Genomic DNA, 20,935 nt, shown 5'->3' with positions numbered 1-20,935 from the left:
TGTTACGGGCAATTTTAGACTATTATTTATGAATGACATTTCTTTGTCACTTTATGCCTATATGAAGACGTGCTAGTGCACTGATAGCGTGCTTGATAGCTATTTATTATGTTCAAAAAGACGGTATATGCATCGACTCTTCTGTAGCTCCAGTTTTGTGCGACATATAGCTTTATTCTATTCACAAGCGCATCTTTGCGAAGATCGGCAAGCTTATTGTACGTAGCATTTATTTATGTGTTGATGCCTACCTTGTGCTTTTAAAACTGTGACTACCATTGGCGTTCCTATAGCAGCACTAACGAGCACCTTCTTGACTGAGTTTGGTGCAGTAGATTTCACTTGTGCGTTGCCGCAGTATAGCTCAATTGAATTTGCGGACCTTAACCTCTGTTTCGCGAAGGCCGACGTCTAATGGATGCATCCACCCAATGACTAAGAAAAGTCTTCAACCAGTTGACAGCCCACATTCTAAACTGATGAAGAGGGAATGGCTAACGCATACCTTAAATTGGCTATAATAAAGTCATGCGAGCACGAACTTGGTACAGGTTTTAGTTATCAGATTAGCCGATTGGAAGGCGCTCCATTTCCCATCTCCGTTATTACGGGTGTGTTACGAAGACTCTTGCGGAAGATAAAATACGGAAAAAAAGTACTAAAATCAAAAGAAACAAATGAACGCGCACAAAATTCCTTACGTACATCAGCTATCCCACAATAAAAACAAGGTTCCAGTCAAATATGATGTGTGCATTGTTCTTTCGTCCCCATACAAATTGGCCAAAATTTGACCTTTTACGGCGAAGAAGCGGCGGGCTGCACACTCCGAGAAGCACGTCACACCCTACACCGATTTTGCTAGCGATGCCATATACAATATTGCCCAAAGACGTGGCAAGTTGTGTATTATACAAACGCGACCATGCCTCAACGATCGAGCGAGAGAGCACTGGTTGGCGGTCAGCCGCATCATGGGCGGCCACTTGGTAGACCACTTCAAGCACTGTAGTTGTGTACCACTCCTCGACAAAGCGACCCTTCAAACGAAAGCAAGAAACCGCAATGAAAAGGAGATAATCAAGGCTTTCTTTATAAAAAAGATCAGGAAATATCTGCGCTAGCACGCCGTCACTACCATTAAGTGACAAAGAAATATCATTCACAAATAATAGCCTGTGATCGCCGCAAATAATACAACTGGCAGCGGCCTCATTTGGTTGGATACTCGATATTACGCCTGTAATGACCGCGTGCTCATATGTACCTGCCGTGATAATTTATGGAATACCACTGGCCTACAAGCAGTGTTAGTTCCTGTCACCCCTGCTGATCTCTACTCTGCTTACTTTTCACCTAGATTTCGTGTATAAAATTGCGTGGTTTCTGTTGACTAACACTTGAAAGTTACTGCCCGTACCTGTCGTTTGCGTCTCTTTGTCTTCGTCTGCTTAGCAGCGTATCGAGTTCTACAGAAATCAACAAAATAGAGCTAGCCTTCTAAACTGAATCTGGCTCCCCACATTCAAAATCGTGTTCAGCAAAGCAGACCAATTAAAGCACGAGGCTTACTTGCGAGAAATTCCCTAGAGCCCTTGGTATGTGGCCAGCACCAGCATGGTGGGAAGCGTAAAAAGAACGGGAAACCGTTTGCTTGAAATTATCTTGTCCTTAAGAAGGGATATCGTTAATGATTGGAGTGAACGCTACTTCTGCCTCGAGGGGATGAAATTCAATGCAGTCCGCAAGGATGGGCGATAATCATTGGCGAATTATGTGCATCCTGCGTCGCATTTTAATTTCCCTCACTCACGGTGTCCGCCAATATACCGAACGTCTTGCCCAATAAGAGGATAGAATTCAGTAAAAAAAGAATGCCACATAGAAATACAGAAGCGCTCATTAAAATTATTCAACAGATGGCCGTGAATAACGCAAGTTGAGTAAGGTGAAACCAACTCTTCAAATGCTTACTGTACAAACACAGCAATGCAACGAAACATAATTTCTGCCCAACAGCACACAACTGGAAAGTACGTAGAAAATACCAGCAGCAATCGTGTTCGTAAGCAAAATTGTGATACTTCAGGATTGCATGAGAAATAATCCTCCCGGAAGAAGCAACGTTCCCGTGATACAAAAATGAGCAGGAGATCATTTTCAGGCCGGATAAGTCATCTCCGCTCAGAATTTTTATTCTGAGTTACCGTGCATTCCTAGTGTAGTTGTTTTGCCGATAAATATCTCATTATTGTGGTGAACGAATGCGGCGCACACATTTGCCGGTTTAACAACTATGTGCGTCTAGAGAGGGCCACAAGATGTGAGGAATTTCTGGCATCATCTTCTTCAGCAAATCGTGTGTCTTGAAACAAAAATCGTCACAGAAGAGAGCGAACCTGACCCTTTACCTAAATCGACAATCATCTTTTCAACATAAAATGAGATTAGGCCAACAGTTCTCAAGAGGCTGCTCAAGTACGCAGTTAGGCAGCACATCCAATATTGCTGCCAACTGCGCGCATAAATACTAAGCAACGTAGTTCTCCTGGGCTGTAGCACACTACTTCTACTGCGCCTAGCATTTCGCTAGAATGAGTGAAAGTAATATATCTCGAAACGTGAGAAGCATGACCAGCCATAAAGATAAAGCGTTATGGGCGAGTGATGGACGTGCTTCTGGAACATTTCACATGACAATATGCTTTTGCTATCGCTCTGACGGAGGTTTTTCTCGTCACCAAATATGTGCTCTCTTCTATTCATGTGTCTCATAATTTGACTATATTTGTGCGCAAAAGAACACTCGATTCTACTTGTTCACAGACAAGTGCATACTGTCACCAAACTTAATAAATCATCCACCATCAAACTTCGGAGATTCTCAGTAATCAAATGTTTTTTGAAAGCAGGTGTCGAAGTATGAATGTCAAATATGAGGAAGATTAGGCATACCAGAACAGCGCCTTTTCATTATTCCTCCCTCAAAAGGATATTTTTTCGATATACTACCGCGTCTGTGTTCGTGACTTATCCTTTGATTTTTATTTTAACAATACTTTAGGCCTTTGCACAGGCCCAAACAGGAAGTGGATTGTAATATATACACATGAGCATGGGAAAAACAGGAAAAAAGAAAAAAAAAACAGAATATATAAAGCAACAAAAAGAATTGCCATACAACAGCACTGGTATTCAACACAAGACACTTTTCTTGTTTCACATGAATCAGGGAAAAAAAACAATTGCAATATTAGTCGTGTAATATTCTTGTAGTTATCGTGGATCTATAAAACACCACTATTCAGCACATTGCAATATTTACATTTGAAATCATAAGGCACTATGCAAACGCACGTGCACTAGTGTCCAATCACTCAACCAATGCATTACCTTTGAACTACGCACTCAAATACTTTCATGAACAGCCAAATATGGCTCCAATTTTGCGACAAAGCCATCCACAGAATCTGATTCTACAATTTCCTGTGGCAACGAATTCCAGGTTTCAATTGCCCATGGGAAATATGAATATCTAAACGTGTCGCACAGTGTCGAATACTGCCTGATGTGTTTATTATGGCAGGTTCTATTAGAGTGTCGGTGTGGTGGTTGCACGTAATCTCGCTTATCTATATTAATGTTGTCATTACATAGCATAAAAAGAAATTTCATGACAGCCACACGACGCCGGCAAACAAGGGTAGGCAGTGCTGCCTGGCTTCTAAGAGCACTTACGCTTTCGTGTCGAGAATACTTATGGTATATAAATCGCAACGCTTTATTTTGGATACTTTCTAATTTCTGTGAGAGTCCTTTCTGGTGCAGGTTCCACACTATGCTACCATACTCAAGAATTGGTTATACTAAAGTTTTATATGCTGTTAGGTTCACATAGGATGGTGCTGGAGTTAATTTTCTTCGCAAGAAACCGAGTGTTCGGAAGGCCTTCGTGCATGTATTATCGATATGGGTATTCCATGTTAACGCGCTTGTAAAGGTTATGCCTAAATATTTTACTGTGTCAGTTTGTATTAAATCGTTGCCCATTAATGTATAATTGAACCTAAAGATCGACTTTCTATGAGTTATGGTCATGTACTGTGTTTTCTTAAGATTAATTTCCATTCCCCACATGTCACACCAGCGGCCTATATTGCTTAGTGTAGTATTTAGTCTAAGCTGGTCCTCGATTACTGGTACGCTTGTATAAATTACCAAGTCATCGGCGAAGAGCCGCAATTTTACCCCATTTTCTGCACAATCAGCGATGTCGTTGACGTATATGTCTAATCAAAATGTGGATGCACTGAAGTAACTGAATATGTGAAAACAATATATGAAGATAAAGTGCGCTTTCAATGGCAAATAAGAACTTCCTGTCACGCATGTGTCCGTATATGTATATGCAAACTAACAATCTCTGTTTCCTACTTCTTTGCAGAGTGTGGCGCGATTGAACAGGCGTCCTTACCATAGTCGAAAACACAGCAAAGACGGTACCATCAAAAATGTAAGCAACCAATTTCATTCACGTGATACTAAACGTTCCCTATAATGGTGCTCTTTCTAGAGAAAATCAAGTGCAATAGTTAAGCGTTTTATCATCAATACTGAACCTTTATTGAATGCAGTCAACCCCCAACATTTAAAAGAAACAGGCGTTTCTACAAACATTCCAGCGCTTGTTTTATAGTATAGATGAAACAAATGCATTTCGCCATTCCCCAGCCAAACGTGCCAGTCATTGCGTTCGGCCCTGTCCGATTCCATTCTGATAAAATTGATCAATCATTCTGGTGCACTAGTTGCCCTCGTAAACTTCTTTTACTAGGAAAGTTTGTTCTGTCTCTACGAGTGACTTGAATGTTGTCGTGGTGGGGGATGGGTACGTTGCGATAAAACACCCGCAAAAGCACGATACTTCGCAAAGCGCCATAGAAAGCTGCAGCGTGCCAAAAACACATTGCGCTTTCTTATTTCTTCTCAATGGCACATGCTACATTGATACACGATATGCTTTGTGGTGAAGCGAACCAGTGCATTTCTTCCAATATTGACTATCCTTCCAAAATTGTAAAAACTTTACAGAGAAAATACAAATCCTTCACGTGGCTGGATACTTGGCAGCAAGTGTGCCAAAACAATTTGGAGTATACATAGAAGAGGCGAAAATATAGACAGATGGGCGAAGCACCTTATCAGCTTGTGTTCAGGCACATATAGATTGGTGATATGTTCCAAGTGAAAAATAAATCTTTCCTGTGACTTGTGAGGGTGTACAAAAAATTTATTTCTGAAAGTTTCCTGTTAAGCGAGAATAGCTGGGTTGCATGTTGAGCGTTCGTAGTGTCCCTAGGCGCCGGTCCGTAAGTCGGCTTCACTTTTAAAATTTATGCTGCTTCGTGTTTGAGCGTCTCGACATGAATTCACCGGTTTGCCACGGTGCCGCCGAAGAAGTCAGTGGCAGAGAAGACGAGAGAGGGGTTAGTTTAGAAATATTGTGGTATTACAAAATTATATATATATATATATATATATATATATATATATATATATATATATATATATATATATATATATATATATATATATATATATATCGTAAACCACTATTATGCACCAAGATGTAAAAGCATGCACATGCCACGTATGTGGACAAAACCACGATAGTGCTCTTCCGCCCTGCTTGGAGTTACTAAGATTGTTTTTGAATTTCGCCTGAATACGTAATTATACTCGCGTACAACTTTCTGTGGCAATGGAGGGAAAGCTATGGAGGCAAAACACGCACGAGTAAGAGCGCTTCTGAAAAGAGACCCGTGTTTTCATCCTCGTTAATTTTAGCTGGGGAAGACGAAACACAAACACCTCATTAGCAATAGATAAATAAGATAAAACACACCACTGAATGTAAATGTTTAGTTATTTTTTGGCGCTTTCCTTGCACATCTCGCCAAAGCACGTGAAACTGCGTTGATTCATCATCTCTTCTGGCCAACCAAAAGCACTCTAAATCTTGGCACACTACAAGGCGCGGTAACAGATGTGCAGATGCTCCGCACCCATAGCTATCCCTTCATTGCCACAGAAAGTTGTACGCGAGTATACTGTTAATTATTTATTCAACTGCTAATATAATAAAATCAGGTGGAAAATATAAGTGAGACAGTTGTTGAGCCCGTTGAGAAACTCCAGATACCGCTTAAGGTTCCTCAATACGTGGCAGATAAAAATGTTTTTCCTAGCGTGAAATAAGCCAGCGAATACAAGCAGAATAGCGGCGTAGGAGTGCGGGTCGACATACCCCACGTTCATCAAGGAGGAGTGGAATCGCTTCTGCGTAGCCCCGCCCTAAAGAAGCAAATCCTGGCTGTCCGGCGTGCCCGCGACCGGGCCGGTGGCCTAGATCTGCCGATCCGGACGTGAGACTACCCGGGTGCGCGACGAGGTCGCGTCCTCGCCAGACCTGCAATAATGTTTCTTCACTCACTCACTCACTCATAGCCACGTGACTGGCAACTCGAAGAACTGTGTGTGTATTCGCGATCTTCCTTCACGCATGGAAAAGCACTTTTATGTAGCGCGTATTGAGCAACACAGAGCTGTATCGGGAGTTGTTCGTGCTGCTCTACAATTTTCTCTTTGACACTTGTAATATAAGCGTAGTATTTGGGAATAGGTTAAGTTAGATTAAAAGACTGATTATGTAACTAGGCAGAACGCAAGAAAATAAGCTGAGGATCTCCAACAAGCTACGGCAAGCAGATATATATATATATATATATATATATATATATATATATATAAAGCCGGAGTGCGCGATTTCTGGCACAAAGACCAGACCCCTACTTGAAACGTTGTAGAACTCATAAACGTTGGCACATTAGTCCGTTCCTTTTGTACGCTTTGTTTAAAGGGGCCCTGAACCTCTTTTTGTCGAATTGGAGAAATACATAGTTGCAGGTAAAACAGGCCATTTCAGAAATACTATGCCGCCACAAGTACTTCAGTGCCTTTAGCAGAGGTGGAGTTACTGGCAATCAAACACGCCCTTCGCGGTGCTTGCGCTCCTTCTTCATTGCCTTCCACTCCCAAGGCAGCCGCGGAGAAGGGCCTGCTCACAACACTCCGCCTACCTGACCGTCATAGTAGCACGCAGTTGAAGCTTGATTTCGCATGTTCACCTAGACTCCACTATTTCCGATACGCGCGCCTACGGCATGCCAAACGTAGGCCAAAGCGCTGTGGGCCTCACAGATCCGCAGTGCGCTCAGCCAGCGGACTCGTCGCGGCACTCCCCGGCTACCACTTTACCTATACTACGTGGCTCAGTGCAGCTACAGCTTACTGCTATGCGTATGAGCAGGACTTGCTTTTTGCACGACCGGGCATGAGTGTGCTCACTCTCAAATGCCCCATTCTGACCATGCTACGTGGTTATGACCTGCTTTGTCCTTCACTGGCTTGACCGATGCACATTAGCCACATCAAACTCGCGCTTTTTTTTCAACAATCTTCCAAGGTTTCTAACTAGGACGGGTAGGGAGTGACCGCACGTAGGCAAACGTGCGTGTGGTCTTAGCTGAAGTTTTGCGTGGTCCCATGCTAGTTGAGCGTTCTAAAGTAGTCGAAATCAGCGGCAACCGACAGCTACTACACCGATAGCAGGGTGTCCCGATGAAGTTATATATTGTTACAAAGAAGAAGCCCGATGCACAAAGGCATGAACCAATACTTACATGACGAAAAATGTATGGTAATCGCGCAGTTTGGTACAAAGGTCACAGCTCCACTACACAGTCTACCAGTGCCGCTTCGTGTCCCTTTTGCGCACGGGGTCCTATCCGAGTGCGCCGTTACAATGTAAAACTTCTGGAGTGGCAGACCTAGCAGCCGCCTTTGGGTTGCGAGAGAAACCGGCAACGGCCACATTGCTCGATGCAAAGGAACGCGGCTCCAGCATAGGCGGCAGCGGTATACGCGCAGCGCTCCTTGAGTGTCCAGGCTTGCGATAAAAAAAAGAAGAAATAATAATCCACTTAAGGAAGCATATCTGTCCGCGCAGCCATGTCGGTGTTTTCAATAAAAAAAATCTCCTGCGCAGATTTATTGACGCAGGATTTCAGGGAAGCCTGCTTCGTTAAATTATGAATGATCTTTCCGTAGAAATTTAGCATGTGTGGTCTGGGTGCGTAATGAACTTTCATAACTGTTACCCACTAATTGCAGTGAAAGATACGAATGGCGCTGGGTATGATTGACACCTGAACTTTTACAAGGCATGATGATTCACTATATAAGCTCAATTTATAATTCAGGTTCTGCCTTCATTATTTTCAAGTACTGTAATCTTGAAAACAGCGTTCACGTTGGCTCATCACAATTTGCTCGTTTTGTCGCACCCAATACTCCAGACAGCAGTCTCCGATATTGATGTAAAAGGGCTCAGGAAATTGCGTTTACGATGAGCTTTTAGGGCAGAATTGCTTTCTAGGCTAGTTGGTGCAAATTATTGAAGACCGCCAGCCCTGCTGAAACACCAAAAATTAGTCAGCTACCAGTGCATTGCTTACAAAAATCCAATATTCATATTATGAAAGGCATCATTGCTCCGGTTACCTGCCGCGATGTTGCCGCGTTGGAGCTCTTAATATGTTCGTCAAGAAGCTACGATCATAAGGAAGATGCCTTGTTCACAAATAAACTTCCTTAAAACAGATATAGAGCACGGTTCAGCTTGTTCAATGGCTCTGGCGACTTTTGGAATATCCAGTTAGGAGAAATTTTAAAGATCGAAAATATTTCATCATCGATCTCAATAAATTCGTCGTTTAGGTGGACACTGCAGGACCGACTTCAGAAAGAACCGTTTCTCAACTGCACACTAACATGTTCATCTTCAGCTTGCGGGTAGAAACAATCATTGACGATGAAGCTACATTGCAGATCTTGCCATCGATTTGCCTTCTGACCAAGTTTCCCTCAGATGAGGGTGCTGTTCGCTTCACAGAAACAAATAAATAAGTTAACCGGCACGCTGTGGAGTGTGGAAGTATTGTGGAAACTGCAGAAAGAAATACTTCTTAACGACGATGGGAAAGCGTTCACTGGCCTTTTAAAAATCGCAAATGTGCAAGGGATTTTTGAATTCTTAGTGGATCTGCTAAATAATGTCCTCTGGCCATGTTTGACAACGGACCAGTGGTTTCTAGTAACGCTCCAAGCAATCGAGCTATCCGCTGCATGCCGTATCAAGAAGTTGTAAGCAAGGCGTGTTCGTCTGCTAAGCTCCACGTACTGGTGCTTCTGATGCAACGGAGGGGAGTCCATTACCTCGTGGCTGGTTTGCCTCTAGGATGTCTAATCTACTCATAATTGCTGCTATTGGCATAGCCATTTGATTCATCAGTTCGTCCCGCTTTTCATTTGACTGTTGTACCTCTACTAGGGTCTTTTGAATATCGGCTAATGCTTTATCTACCACTGCGTTATCTTGTTTATCACTTCTGGCTTGGGCCTTGCGTTTGAGTGGAGGGGGGTCATACCCTTCGTCCATCTTAGTGTCCGGGATTTGAGATGGCTCTTTCGTTCGCGCTTGTGGAGCAGGTATTACCTGATTTGTTTTTTTTCCCGTTCCTTTAGAATTTTTATTTCTTCGCTCATACGTGCTACCAAAGTCCTCAACTGCGCATTCTCGTGTTTTAGTTGCTTTATCTCGTTAATAATGGCTGTCTCGCCGCCAGCCCCCTGGCGCACACCATCGACCACGTCTGCCCAGCTCGCCGTGTTTGCCTAGTTTGCTGAAGAGGGTGTCCTAGTTCTGGACCTGGATCTGGATCCGGGTCGTTACCCCGGAGTCCTGGGGCCGGACCGGGATAAGGATCTGGTGGTGGATGGAGACCTTGTTCTCGATCTGAGGGGTTGTTCCCTGGTGTTTGGGAGGCCAGGCGTTACACAAGACTCTACCCTGTCTTCTCTTGAGGTAGCGTCTTCATGTTGTTCTTCTCGTTCTCGTAGCAGTCTGTGCCATTGTCTCTTTTCAACAATGAAGGGCTCGCTGAATTTGACTTTGCACGTCTTGTCTGCGGTCAAATGGTCCTCGGCGCATAACTGAGATTTAGGTTGGTACCTATGGTCTTTATCTGGGTTTGGTGTTCCACATCATGCACAAATCTTGTTGTCAGGGTAGGGACATACATCTCCTCTGTTTCCATGACTGTTGCATTGGTGACAGAAATCCGCTTATTTCCTGTACAGGGAGCAAGGGAGTAGCGCTGCCCTGTACCGGACGTACGTGGGCACTTTGTGTCCTTCAAAGAGCACAATCACTGTGGTAGTATTACTGAGTCTCTTTGCTGCTAACACCGTTGGGTTTTCGTTCGTAACCACAGCTGCTGTGATGTCTCTAGGGCCCTCGTCGAGTGGGATTCCTCTAATGACTTCTTTGGCGGTCATGTCTGGTGCTGTCTCGTAAGCATTGGTCTCGTAAAACGGGTCTTCAATCTTGATACGGGCTACTTCCTGATATTTGTTTGCACGCTCTTCTTGAGATGTACTGACGATCAGGATATTTTAATAATTGTTGAGGCAGACAACGTCCTCTTCCCTTTCGTCTCGAGGAGTGCCTGCCACATCTTGTACCGCAGCTGTGAGGTGAACTATACCATGCTCGGATATTTTGAGTCCTCCACGCAGTCTGGTCCCAATCTTGTAATCCTCTCTTCGCAGATGTGGCATCCTGCTTGCCTTGCGTATTTGCTCTAGGCTGCCTTTTCACGGGTTATTCTGGCGCTTGTCGAGCCGCGTAGGCGACAAGGTGCTCTCGCGATGTGGGGAGGTTCGCCGGTCTCATCTTCTGTGTCTGACCTCCTTCCATCCCTTGCTTATATCCATTTCTTCCTGAAATATGCTGCGCCCCTCTACAGTGGCATGCTTTGTTGACAAAATGATCGGCAATTGCTGAGGAAGCCGGCTCCGGCGCGTGGCCTCACGGCCCTCCCGTCACGATATCCGGCAAAAATATTGTATTAGAGGCTTGAAAAATGGAAATCCCACCTGCTTTTCTGTATCCACTTGTTCCGGGAACGAGCTGAGTCCGTTCGTATGCAAAAGCGGGTGGCTTTATGGCGATTTGCGCTACAAAAACCTTCGTGGAATACGGAGCCGACGTGATGTGCATCCGCTCCCTCCGGCTTCTTCTATTGTAATCATTAGTGAATTTTTTTGAAGTAAAGTTTTCTTTGCCTCTTCCTTCGACTTTCCCACTGCTGCCGCTGCTATCTGGTGCGCCGGTAACGCCGGCCTCGAGAGGACGTAGTTGAAACGCACTCCGCTAACGCCGGCCGCGTCGAACCGTGGTCAAGCACGTGGTTGGCACGTGGTCGAGACGTGGCCATGTCAGAAAAACATGAAAGGCATGCGCTGTCGTTGTTTTATTTCATGACGTTTGTTTATGAGGAGTTAGTCTAAAAAATTCAGAGGAATATCTTCCTAAAGCATGTAAGCCAAGGTATGCGCCACGCGGAGAGACTGCGCGATTGTGGGTGGAAATGGTTATTCGCCAAACGACGCCGGTGGCGTTGACGGCGGCTTTTCTGCGACACGGGGCCCTTAACGCTATTGCGTTAATACATGAAAGGAGTGTGGCACAAAGGAAAGAAACCAGAGAAGCTTGTGCAAAGATTTATGCCACGTCGCATCTGCACAGTGCCCTCTGGATGCCTAACTAGGCGCGACCCCTCATAAATGCGGTGCATGAGCTGCCGCATTGTCTCCGTGCTCACCCGCAGCAGAACTGACAGTAGAGGGAGGAGGTTTGGAGAAAGTTAGCGAGAGAAAATATATATATATATATATATATATATATATATATATATATATATATATATATATAGAGAGAGAGAGAGAGAGAGAGAGAGAAAGAGAGAGAGATGACGCAGTTTTGTGAGCTAAAACGCTTCAGCCCAGAATGGCACCGAAGCGTGCACTCAGTGGCGACGAGACGAAGGCTCGCATAGAGCGGCGAGCGGAACAGGCAAGGTATCATTTCACATCCCATCACTACTGTCGTATGCCTTCAATATATTGCAGCCAAATACCGTCAATGAACACAAACAACAGACAAAGCTTCGCTTACAGAGATACCCACCCACCTTGCGTGGGAGTATTTCTGCAATTTTTTTTTACTTTAGAAACCAATCGCTCCGAAAGCATTGAAGTAAAAATGCTTCGATACCTAATGTTTACGCAAGTGTGCAGCATCTAATTTATTTTGTTATATTTCAAGAAAGAGGATCACTTGTAAGTAAAGAAACATCAACCGTTGAAAAAGCTACCACAGGAACGCTTCAACCAATAAGCACGATGGTCACAAAACTCCAAGTACACTGAACTTTCTTTTAGTAGCTGTACGATCGCAGCGCTGCATTCGTTCCAGTAGAACGCACCCAGTTCTATGCTTCACTTGTGGTTTAATCGGTTCAGAATAGTTATGCAAACGTTTTCGCGAAAAAGAATGGATTGGTTCTGTTCTTGTCAGCGCTTTTGAGCAGTTTCTGGATGATGCAGTACCCTGCCCGAGGTTCTGAGCGTGGATAAGTTGGACGATGGCATGGGCCAGCTACCATCTAATTCATGCCCGACGCCAATCTTGACAACTGATTACGAGCCATGGGATTGATCCCCCATCCTCACAGCGTTAAGGATGCAATATTGTGCCGAAACTATTTTTTAGAGAGCCGCAGGCTGCCCTGCTTAGAAAGGAATAAAAGATGGTTGCCGCCGATCGCTCAAGCACTGGCTACTCGCACCTGCCTGAGAGCATGGGTTTATTTGCGTACAATAAAACGTTTTACGTGGCCTTATAACGTTCTTGATCACTTTTGGCACCTTTACAACCTTACTCTTCCGACGCATCTTAGTGTTATTCGTCTTTAAAGAAAACAAAATTGACCTCCTATAAATGAAGAGAGAGTTTGATTGGTCTCATAAGACAATCATGCGGGTCACCACATGATGCTTGCTTCGGCAGTTACGCGAGTTTCACGTCAGGAAATTGGAATAAAAACATACTGGAATAGTTTTAAGCCACACGGCTCCTTGCTACATTTTTATCTTGGCTCGAAGTCGTTCTTATCCATTGTTATGTTCCTAAAGTTACGATGCGAACGCATTCTTTGATCAAGACGAAATTTTCTTCAGCCGTTAAACACAATTTCCGAGGCGTATTATAGGTTGACTTCGTAGCCGTTATATTATATTTGCGGGTCAGTGGCCACAATATTTTTCCAGGAATATGCTTGCACCTGGCGTGCTTCGTAGATTAACTTTAATTTTCTAAGTAGCATGGCACATACTTGGACCATGTGACGAAATGATGTACTCTATTGTTGGAAGTACATTTACCGTGCCAAACACAACCTTTCGTTTAGCGTCACTGTAGACGTCTTAGAGAGAAAAGACCGGTTGACGCTAGTCAATGAGATTTTTGTCCCGGCCTCGGAGTTACTTCTTTTTATCTGGAACGAAGCAACGCCTTATTAAACAGGACAATTTGTTTATTCTGCTGATTAGCAATTTAAAAGTAGACATTCATTTTTCCTTTCTGTTAGATTTTTTTACAGCTCTACTATAATAGAAGCCTGGTATGGGCTGTGAATACGACTGCAGAAACGAACACAGCATGCCGAGTGGACGTTGTTACGGCAGCGAATGCAAGTTATGTCAACTTTAATAGAACATATTATTGGGAGGATAAGAAGTAAGTTGTCGGTTGTTTTGCTAAAAAACATTTGGCATTGAACTCTGGTGTCACTACAGAATAGTGAAACCCTTGGAGGGAACTTTGGTGGTTCTGAGTATGTTCAGCGATAAAAGTTGGAAATGGATGCTTCTTCATGGGCATGGTAAGTAGCAGACTCTTTATTGCGTCCTATATTCTGCAAGTACGGCATGTTTTTCTTATAGAATGTGCATTTAAAATCTAAAAATATAAAAAATACATTTGTAGGGTACCCTAGAAAAGTGAAAGTGGCAATTTAACCTATTACTAACATTGTTACTCTCAAGAATTCTAGAAAAGTAACCATCAAAATGCGCAAGCATGAAGGCTGCAAAAAATTACCAAGGTGTAGCTGGTGCTGTATATAATCTCAACAAACACGCATTATATATATATATATATATATATATATATATATATATATATATATATATATATATATATATATATATATCATGCGGTCGTTGTGACATCTATTCTGACAGAGTGGTCCACGTTCGGTAATATCTGGTGATTAAGTATTGGTTCGGGGTGGTGGTGCCGTTGTGGTCGTTGCATCTCCATCATTCAAGCTGTTTTATCCCGCTCTTCTTTTGCTGCCGTCACCACGCTATCGGCCTCATGCACCGTTATGAACCTGTCATTTCGGCATTGTCATCACTAATTACGCGTCATACCGTTGTCACCATGCCGCGTTCTGCTTCTTTCGCCGTAAATCTGTCTTCATTTTATTCTAATCGTAAGGCCGTCATTCAATCGTGATTATTCCGCCTTTGTCATCATAAACAACAGTCCACCTTTATTAGCAGACCATTGTCTTGATACCATCGTAGGCGTGCCATCTTTGTAACTCCATCTTTGTCATGCGACTCTCGTTGGTCCACTGTCGTCGCGCCATGATCTTCAGTTTTGTGATGCAGTCATTTTCATGCCATTTTCATCATGCATTCGCCATCCTGCCATTTCTCTCAATACGTTGCCATGCTCTCATCCTCACTGTATGGCCATACACAGTCCTGGTCATGCATTTGTTGTCATGCCCTTGTGTTGCTGCCTTCGCAGTCTTTTCACGATCATCATTGTTACTTGGACATCCGACTGTCCTCAAGCTGCCGTCGTCATACCAGCTTAGTCTATCCATCGAAGTCTTTCCTGATACGTCATTTTATCTTTATCATGAGCGTCCTTGTTTAGATGTCGTCATACCATTCATGCCGCCATTATCTTCAAGTCGTCTTCATCCAATTTTCGTCGCTATGCTTTTCTTATAATTTAAAAAAAAATACATTTCCTTTTCTTAGAAGGGTTTGGGATAGTTGGTTACAATTCGTGATCAATGTTATCTGCGCACCATTTGGAACGAGGACAGGGGAAGGACAGACACAAGCGCAAACTTTTGACTGGTTTTGCGAAACTGGTTTTGCGAAAGAGGAGCCATAGGTGTGTCGGCGATCGACACGTCTGCCTTGGGTATAACAAATATTATTTAGAATTTATACCGCAATTGCAAATCCACGCGATCAAGTCTTTCTTGTCAATTGCGCCTGCATATTTTACTATATCTTTCACGTTACATCACATTCATGCATGTGTATGAATCACTTGATTTCGTACCATTAATACCAGTTAAAAGTTTGCGCCCTTGTGTGTGTCATTCCCGTGTCCTCGTTTCAAGTGGTGCGCAAATAACATCGATCTCATTTTCGTCATGCTGTCGCTGTTATAAGGCTCCCAGATTCGATACATATCATTCCTTCGTCACTCCAATGTACCTTCGGCGGTTTAATAAAGTGGTCGTCATGTCTCCATGCTCGTGGGTGACCTTGGCAAGAAAGCGCCAAACCAAAGTGGTACGGGATGGCAGTATGTGGCGATAGGCCGAAGCAACTAATGTCTCACAATTACCACTACACCTGTTAAATTAACGTCACTTCAAGAATATGGGCGGTCGCTACACTGCTCGATTGCTATTCGCAATGCCGTCGACAGCTATCGAAACATAAAATCTGGCGCAATTTCTTTTTTCATTTCATTCTTTAGGGAAGCTAAGTAATATTGCAGTGTTCAATTGTTTTACAAAAACACGCATGTGGGTTGGCTTTTTTCTCTACTTAAGGTTATTTTAGGTTCGCGGCAGGACTAATGCCTATCTGAGTGATCGCCAATTAGCGCTGTCTTGTGTCCGCTGACTGCTTCTAGCCTGGTAAATCCTGTAATCGATCACTCTACCAAACATTTGCTTCAGTGACAGCGCTTCTGGCATTTTAATCATTCTGTCTATCTAAGAAACACCCAAATAACTGCTACATAATATAAATGGCTTACATGACATGATTCAGCATACGCCAAGGTGCCATGCCCGTTACGGCTGTTTGCTCTATAATCAGCATGGCTGCAGAATAGCAGTATGCTATATTTACGCGATTAATTTATTGTAATGGTTTTTTTACAGATGCCACAATATCTTGGGAGGAGGAACTCATATCTGTTGATGACTCCAAAGTGTGTGGCGCTTTCTACGTGAGACCTCAATTTGGGCGTAAGTATGGGGATAGTGGCTATTTATTAAAATATAGAAGTAGAATCAAAGAAATATGTTTATTATTCAACTATATTTTAGTCTGTATTTTTCTTTAAGCAAAGTAAAAATGATCGCTGTAAGCAATGCTGTGTGAGGATGTCCCAGTAGGTGAAGTACCTCGTTTAAACCATACGTTCCGACACTTTCAAACTACTCGTTTTAATTTATTGCCCGTGCAAGTAATTTGAACAAACCTTAAGTACGACGTCATAATTCTGCGGAAATTCGCAAGGTGGAGAGAACTAATTAATGAAGGGAAATGAGACATCCACCCAAAAGTAGGGAATTACTACTACCTGAAATGCGCAACATTGGTAAAAATGCCGGATTATTGGGCTGACACGTAGCGCTTCGATGCATTGTTTGCAAATCCTGAAGCGTTACGCGTAACACTGAAAAATGTGACTTTGCTCAGAATGTGTATGCTTTCAAATGTAGAACAGTTATCGCGCTTGGGGGAATGATGGAAATTGGCCAGTGTCGAACATGTCATGCTGCCGCATGACGTGCTTCTCACGGATTCGCACGCACAAGCGGGCCATGCATTTCGGAAGCCACGCGCAGGTATTGCGGGGCAGCGCTGGGTAGCGCCGGTTGCACTGAAGGTGAAGCTTTAGCTCGGGCCCATCTCCGATGCGGCCTATTCAAATACATGTACAACAAAAAAATACTTTTTCTGAGAAAACATCTGAACCGATTTTAATAAAATGGGGTGCATGTGAAAGATAAAATTACATTCTCATGACCGTTGCAAGCAGCAACGGTCATGAGCTTGAATTTTGTTAAAAAGATTTTCACACATGCGAAAGTCTGAAAAAAAAGTAAAAGGACGAAGTTTACAAATTAAGAGCTCTGCATCAAGAAGAGATATCGCGGTTCTGTAAACGGCCACTACTAAATCCTCGAAACCAGACAAACTTGGTATGTAAACTTTATATTTTACGTGAAGTTGTTACATTGTAAAGCAGGTTCCTGCAAATGCTGTATTTACGTATTACAGATTTTGTTTAAATTCATGTGGGACATATCAATTTTGTCAGCTTTAGAGTGCTATCAGATTCAATTTACAGAATCGGGCTAAGATTTTTCCTTGCTCAGTTACAGAGTTGTAAATTTTATAGTTTCGTTTCCTGAAATACTTTATTTTGCCAATTTTTTATAAAACAGTTACGAAAATTTTGATTAAATGATCACTAGTTTCTAACTTATTCTTTCAAATGCAACAAACCTCGTCAAATTTTGTGCTGTTCTTGCCGAGAAAAACTAATTCTCCTTTTACATGTATTTAGAAAGGAGCACCCGAGCTAAAGCTTCCTTTTAAGGAAGCTCGATAGTCGAGTCCCGCTGCAGCACACGCGCTATAAATAAATGGTTTCGATGGTTGCAGCAGGTTGTGCTACTACATTGATTCAATACTAAACGCATGGCTGTCGACAGTCATCGGGAGATGCGCGTGGTGTGTTCTGCAAATAGTTCCGCCTCCCAAAGGGTCTGTCGTGTCCATAGGCAAACATGCGGGAGGTGCACACCGCTTGTGCCGCAGAGTTCCTTGCAGTATCAGCAGATAGCGGTCACCTCCGCGCATCCACGGCGGCGCCGGCAATTCTGGGGAAAAACGAACCGGAAAGCTCGCTTTCGCGCATTGCGCCGGCCGCAAGCGTTTCAATGTAAAAATTACAGTTTCATAGGCTGCAGTTGCGGGGAAGCGGCAAGTATAGAATACGAAGCAAGTAGTGCCGTAACTACACTATCGTGTGTAAGGACAACTTCCCTAGCAGGTTATTTGTGTTGTGACGATGCTATGAGGAGGCCACGTATTGTGAACCCACCCGAAGAACAGCTTGCAAACTAGGCCCCGGCGAAACTGTCGTTAAGTGAATTTGTCTTCTTGTTTGTGCACACTTTGCAGGTGCATGAACTAGCAGCCCAAGCCAATTCGTAGGCAGTTGAAATGTCTTGGGCTAACAGTTACGTAAAGTGCAGGTGATGGTGTCCATGTGGACAATTTCTAGGTATACGTCGCAATAAGTAATCGTTTTAGAGCGTCGTGTATGGTTTCGCTGTCTAACCAGGTTGAAGCGTGAGTTGGAGATTTTTTTTTCTCCAACGGAATCACACCTTGTGAACAAGAGGAGAATACATTTGCTTGCCATTAACATGAAGCTAGCTTCCTTTGAACCTAAGCGGTTTTTATTTGACGAAATCACTCCGTAGCGAGCATGTTAGATGGGAATTTGCGCGTAATGATCTCTTCCTGTTTGACTTTTCTTTCTGTATTTGGCAATGCTGCTGAGGTTCAATATTTAGTCTTTATGAGTAGATGAAAATAAGAAAATGCCTCATTATACCAGTTTTAATATTGTACATAGTACTATATTTTCCCTGCAGTTTTTCAATGTCCTATGTTATTCATTTTTACTTGATACTTACAACAAAATTTGAAAGATCGTTCTAACGAAGTCAAGTAGCCTGAAGTTGCTTAAGGAGGGAACTTATAAATCTAATGTTAAGACATCTTAATTTTTCTTGTACCACCTGTACTATAATATAGCTTGGATGTATGATGCTTTATCGTCATTTATTTCAGCAGTGTACCTGGGTTTTTATTTGTTAAGTAATCACATTTACTTATACTGTGATATTTTTATTAGCTTCAATACATTCAAGGTCCGTTCAATTTTCTCGTTAATATTTAATTTGGTTTCAAACATTTATTCAAATTTTTCGATCGTGAATTGGTAATCGACGATTCAATGAGTATATATGACAACAATTTCCGTTTAACCTTCTGAGAAGAAAACATTTTTCTAAAATACTAATTGTGTGAGGGAAAATAAAAAAATTTTCTTAGAGGAATGGCTTGGATGCTACAGGTATTAAAAGGAAGATGGGGTTGTAGTAACTTCACATCATAATCCATTCTGCTGTATTTGTTTTACTGCTCCTTCTTCAATTGTAAAATAAAAAGATATGCCTCTTTTCAACGGGATAGGGAGGTGATATCAATGTACGAAATAGCGTTTAATAAAGCATGCCGGAATGGGAACATAGTTGCGATGTCATATATTCTACTTGTTTACAGATTTTTTTTCTTGTTGCCAGGCCCGTGGTATGAGCTGCGTGTGTTGAATTCAACAGTGGAAACCATCCCAGAGCGATGCCTGAATTTAATCAGGAACCGTGCCATATACGGCCAGCAATGGAAAAGTTTGTACAATTCAACCTGTCAAAACATTATCCAAAATAACCAGCACTAAAGTGACCTTGTAACTTCAGAAATAAACATGAATTTTAAAACACTTTACAAATAAATTGTTTTGTTATGCGCGATTGTCGTAAACAGTACATTTTCGCGCATAGCAATGGGCGCTACCCGCAGCCTTTCGTGGTTCTTTTGTTGTTATATATATGACAACTGCAGCACTGCCAGTAACTGTATTTCAATTCCGATTACGCGCGCTTCGTGCTAAATTTTTGATTAGGTTGCATCACCTATGTTTCCGAATATATAAATCATATAATCAGAAGCCAACACAGAAAGACACCGACGACAGCCCACGGTAAATTACTGGTACTTACTAATTTAAATAAATAAATAAAAAATAATGAAAATGACAGTGCATGAAAAAACAACTTCCCACAGGTGGGGAATGATCCCGAATCCTTCGCATTACGCCTGTGATGATCTTACCGATTGAACTACCACAGCGCCATTTTCCCATCTCTTTTCTGCAGTATTTATGTGTTACTGCTAGAAGTAATTCCGTAAGTGTTCACGAGCGCCACCACACAAAAACCTTGGCGGTATGAATAACAAAATTTGGGCACCTCGGTTAAAGCCATGTCTTCGTGTTCACACACACACACTGATATATTACAGCCCATGTACGAGCACTACCGCTCTATGGCACACAAATACGCTTTATCCACTTTAACATCACAAAGCCCGCGCTGTCCAAAAGTGGCAATAATGCTTTCTCAGTGGCAGCGGTGCAAAGCTTTATTTTTCCGTGCTTTTAGAAAGCATTATCTTTGGAAAACCTTAGAATAGAATATCATGGGACCCTTAGCTGGTCTCACACGACTTGACAAAGAACTATTTCTTCAAGGTAGTCGCATAAGCGGAGTTGTAACATTTCACTGTGAAGCATACTTTTGTATTTGCGAAATACGTGCAAAGAAATACATAGCCTTCGAACAGAAAGTTGAAGATGACATAGAGCTAAAATATGAAACTCTAAGTAGGCAGGCTTCAGAAGCAACTGTTGAAGTGGGTGATAAGGCACCAAGGGAACCAGTTGTTAAGCTCTCCCAAGTGACAAAGACCTTTATCCAGAAACGAAAAGGAATGGAACTTTCCAATGCAAGAGATCGGGTAGATTTCGCGGAATTGCCAAGTCTCATCTGTTTTCTTAAAGCTGAGGAAATAGCTGCTATTCAAAATTTAAACGTAAGAAAACTGAAGAAGTGGTAAAAAAATTGACAGGGCGTGAAATGAGTGCGGTGGAAACTTGGCATAAGACAAATCAAGATGTATGCACTGAATAATAAGCAAAGTAATGTTGTCGGTA

The 20,935-nt window shown here is 42.7% G+C and overlaps 1 protein-coding gene across 2 annotated transcripts in view; it reads left to right on the top strand.

Moving 5' to 3' along the window:
* Positions 1-19,684, top strand: part of LOC142587586 (uncharacterized) — a 39,601-nt gene extending 19,917 nt beyond the window's left edge. Inside the window, exons 2-6 of one of the 2 annotated variants that reach the window (XM_075698717.1) lie at positions 4,445-4,513; positions 13,614-13,762; positions 13,822-13,907; positions 16,236-16,322; positions 19,447-19,684. In XM_075698717.1, coding sequence (XP_075554832.1) covers positions 4,445-4,513; positions 13,614-13,762; positions 13,822-13,907; positions 16,236-16,322; positions 19,447-19,493 — 438 coding nt within the window. In that variant the 3' untranslated portion in view covers positions 19,494-19,684. The remainder of the gene's footprint in view (positions 1-4,444; positions 4,514-13,613; positions 13,763-13,821; positions 13,908-16,235; positions 16,323-19,446) is intronic. The other variant, XM_075698716.1, reaches the window with a different exon arrangement.
* Positions 19,685-20,935: the final 1,251 nt, after the last annotated feature.

Source organism: Dermacentor variabilis, chromosome 7 (assembly GCF_050947875.1).
Source record: "Dermacentor variabilis isolate Ectoservices chromosome 7, ASM5094787v1, whole genome shotgun sequence".
Classification (NCBI taxonomy): domain Eukaryota; kingdom Metazoa; phylum Arthropoda; class Arachnida; order Ixodida; family Ixodidae; genus Dermacentor; species Dermacentor variabilis.
This window is presented reverse-complemented; position numbering and strand designations above follow the sequence as displayed.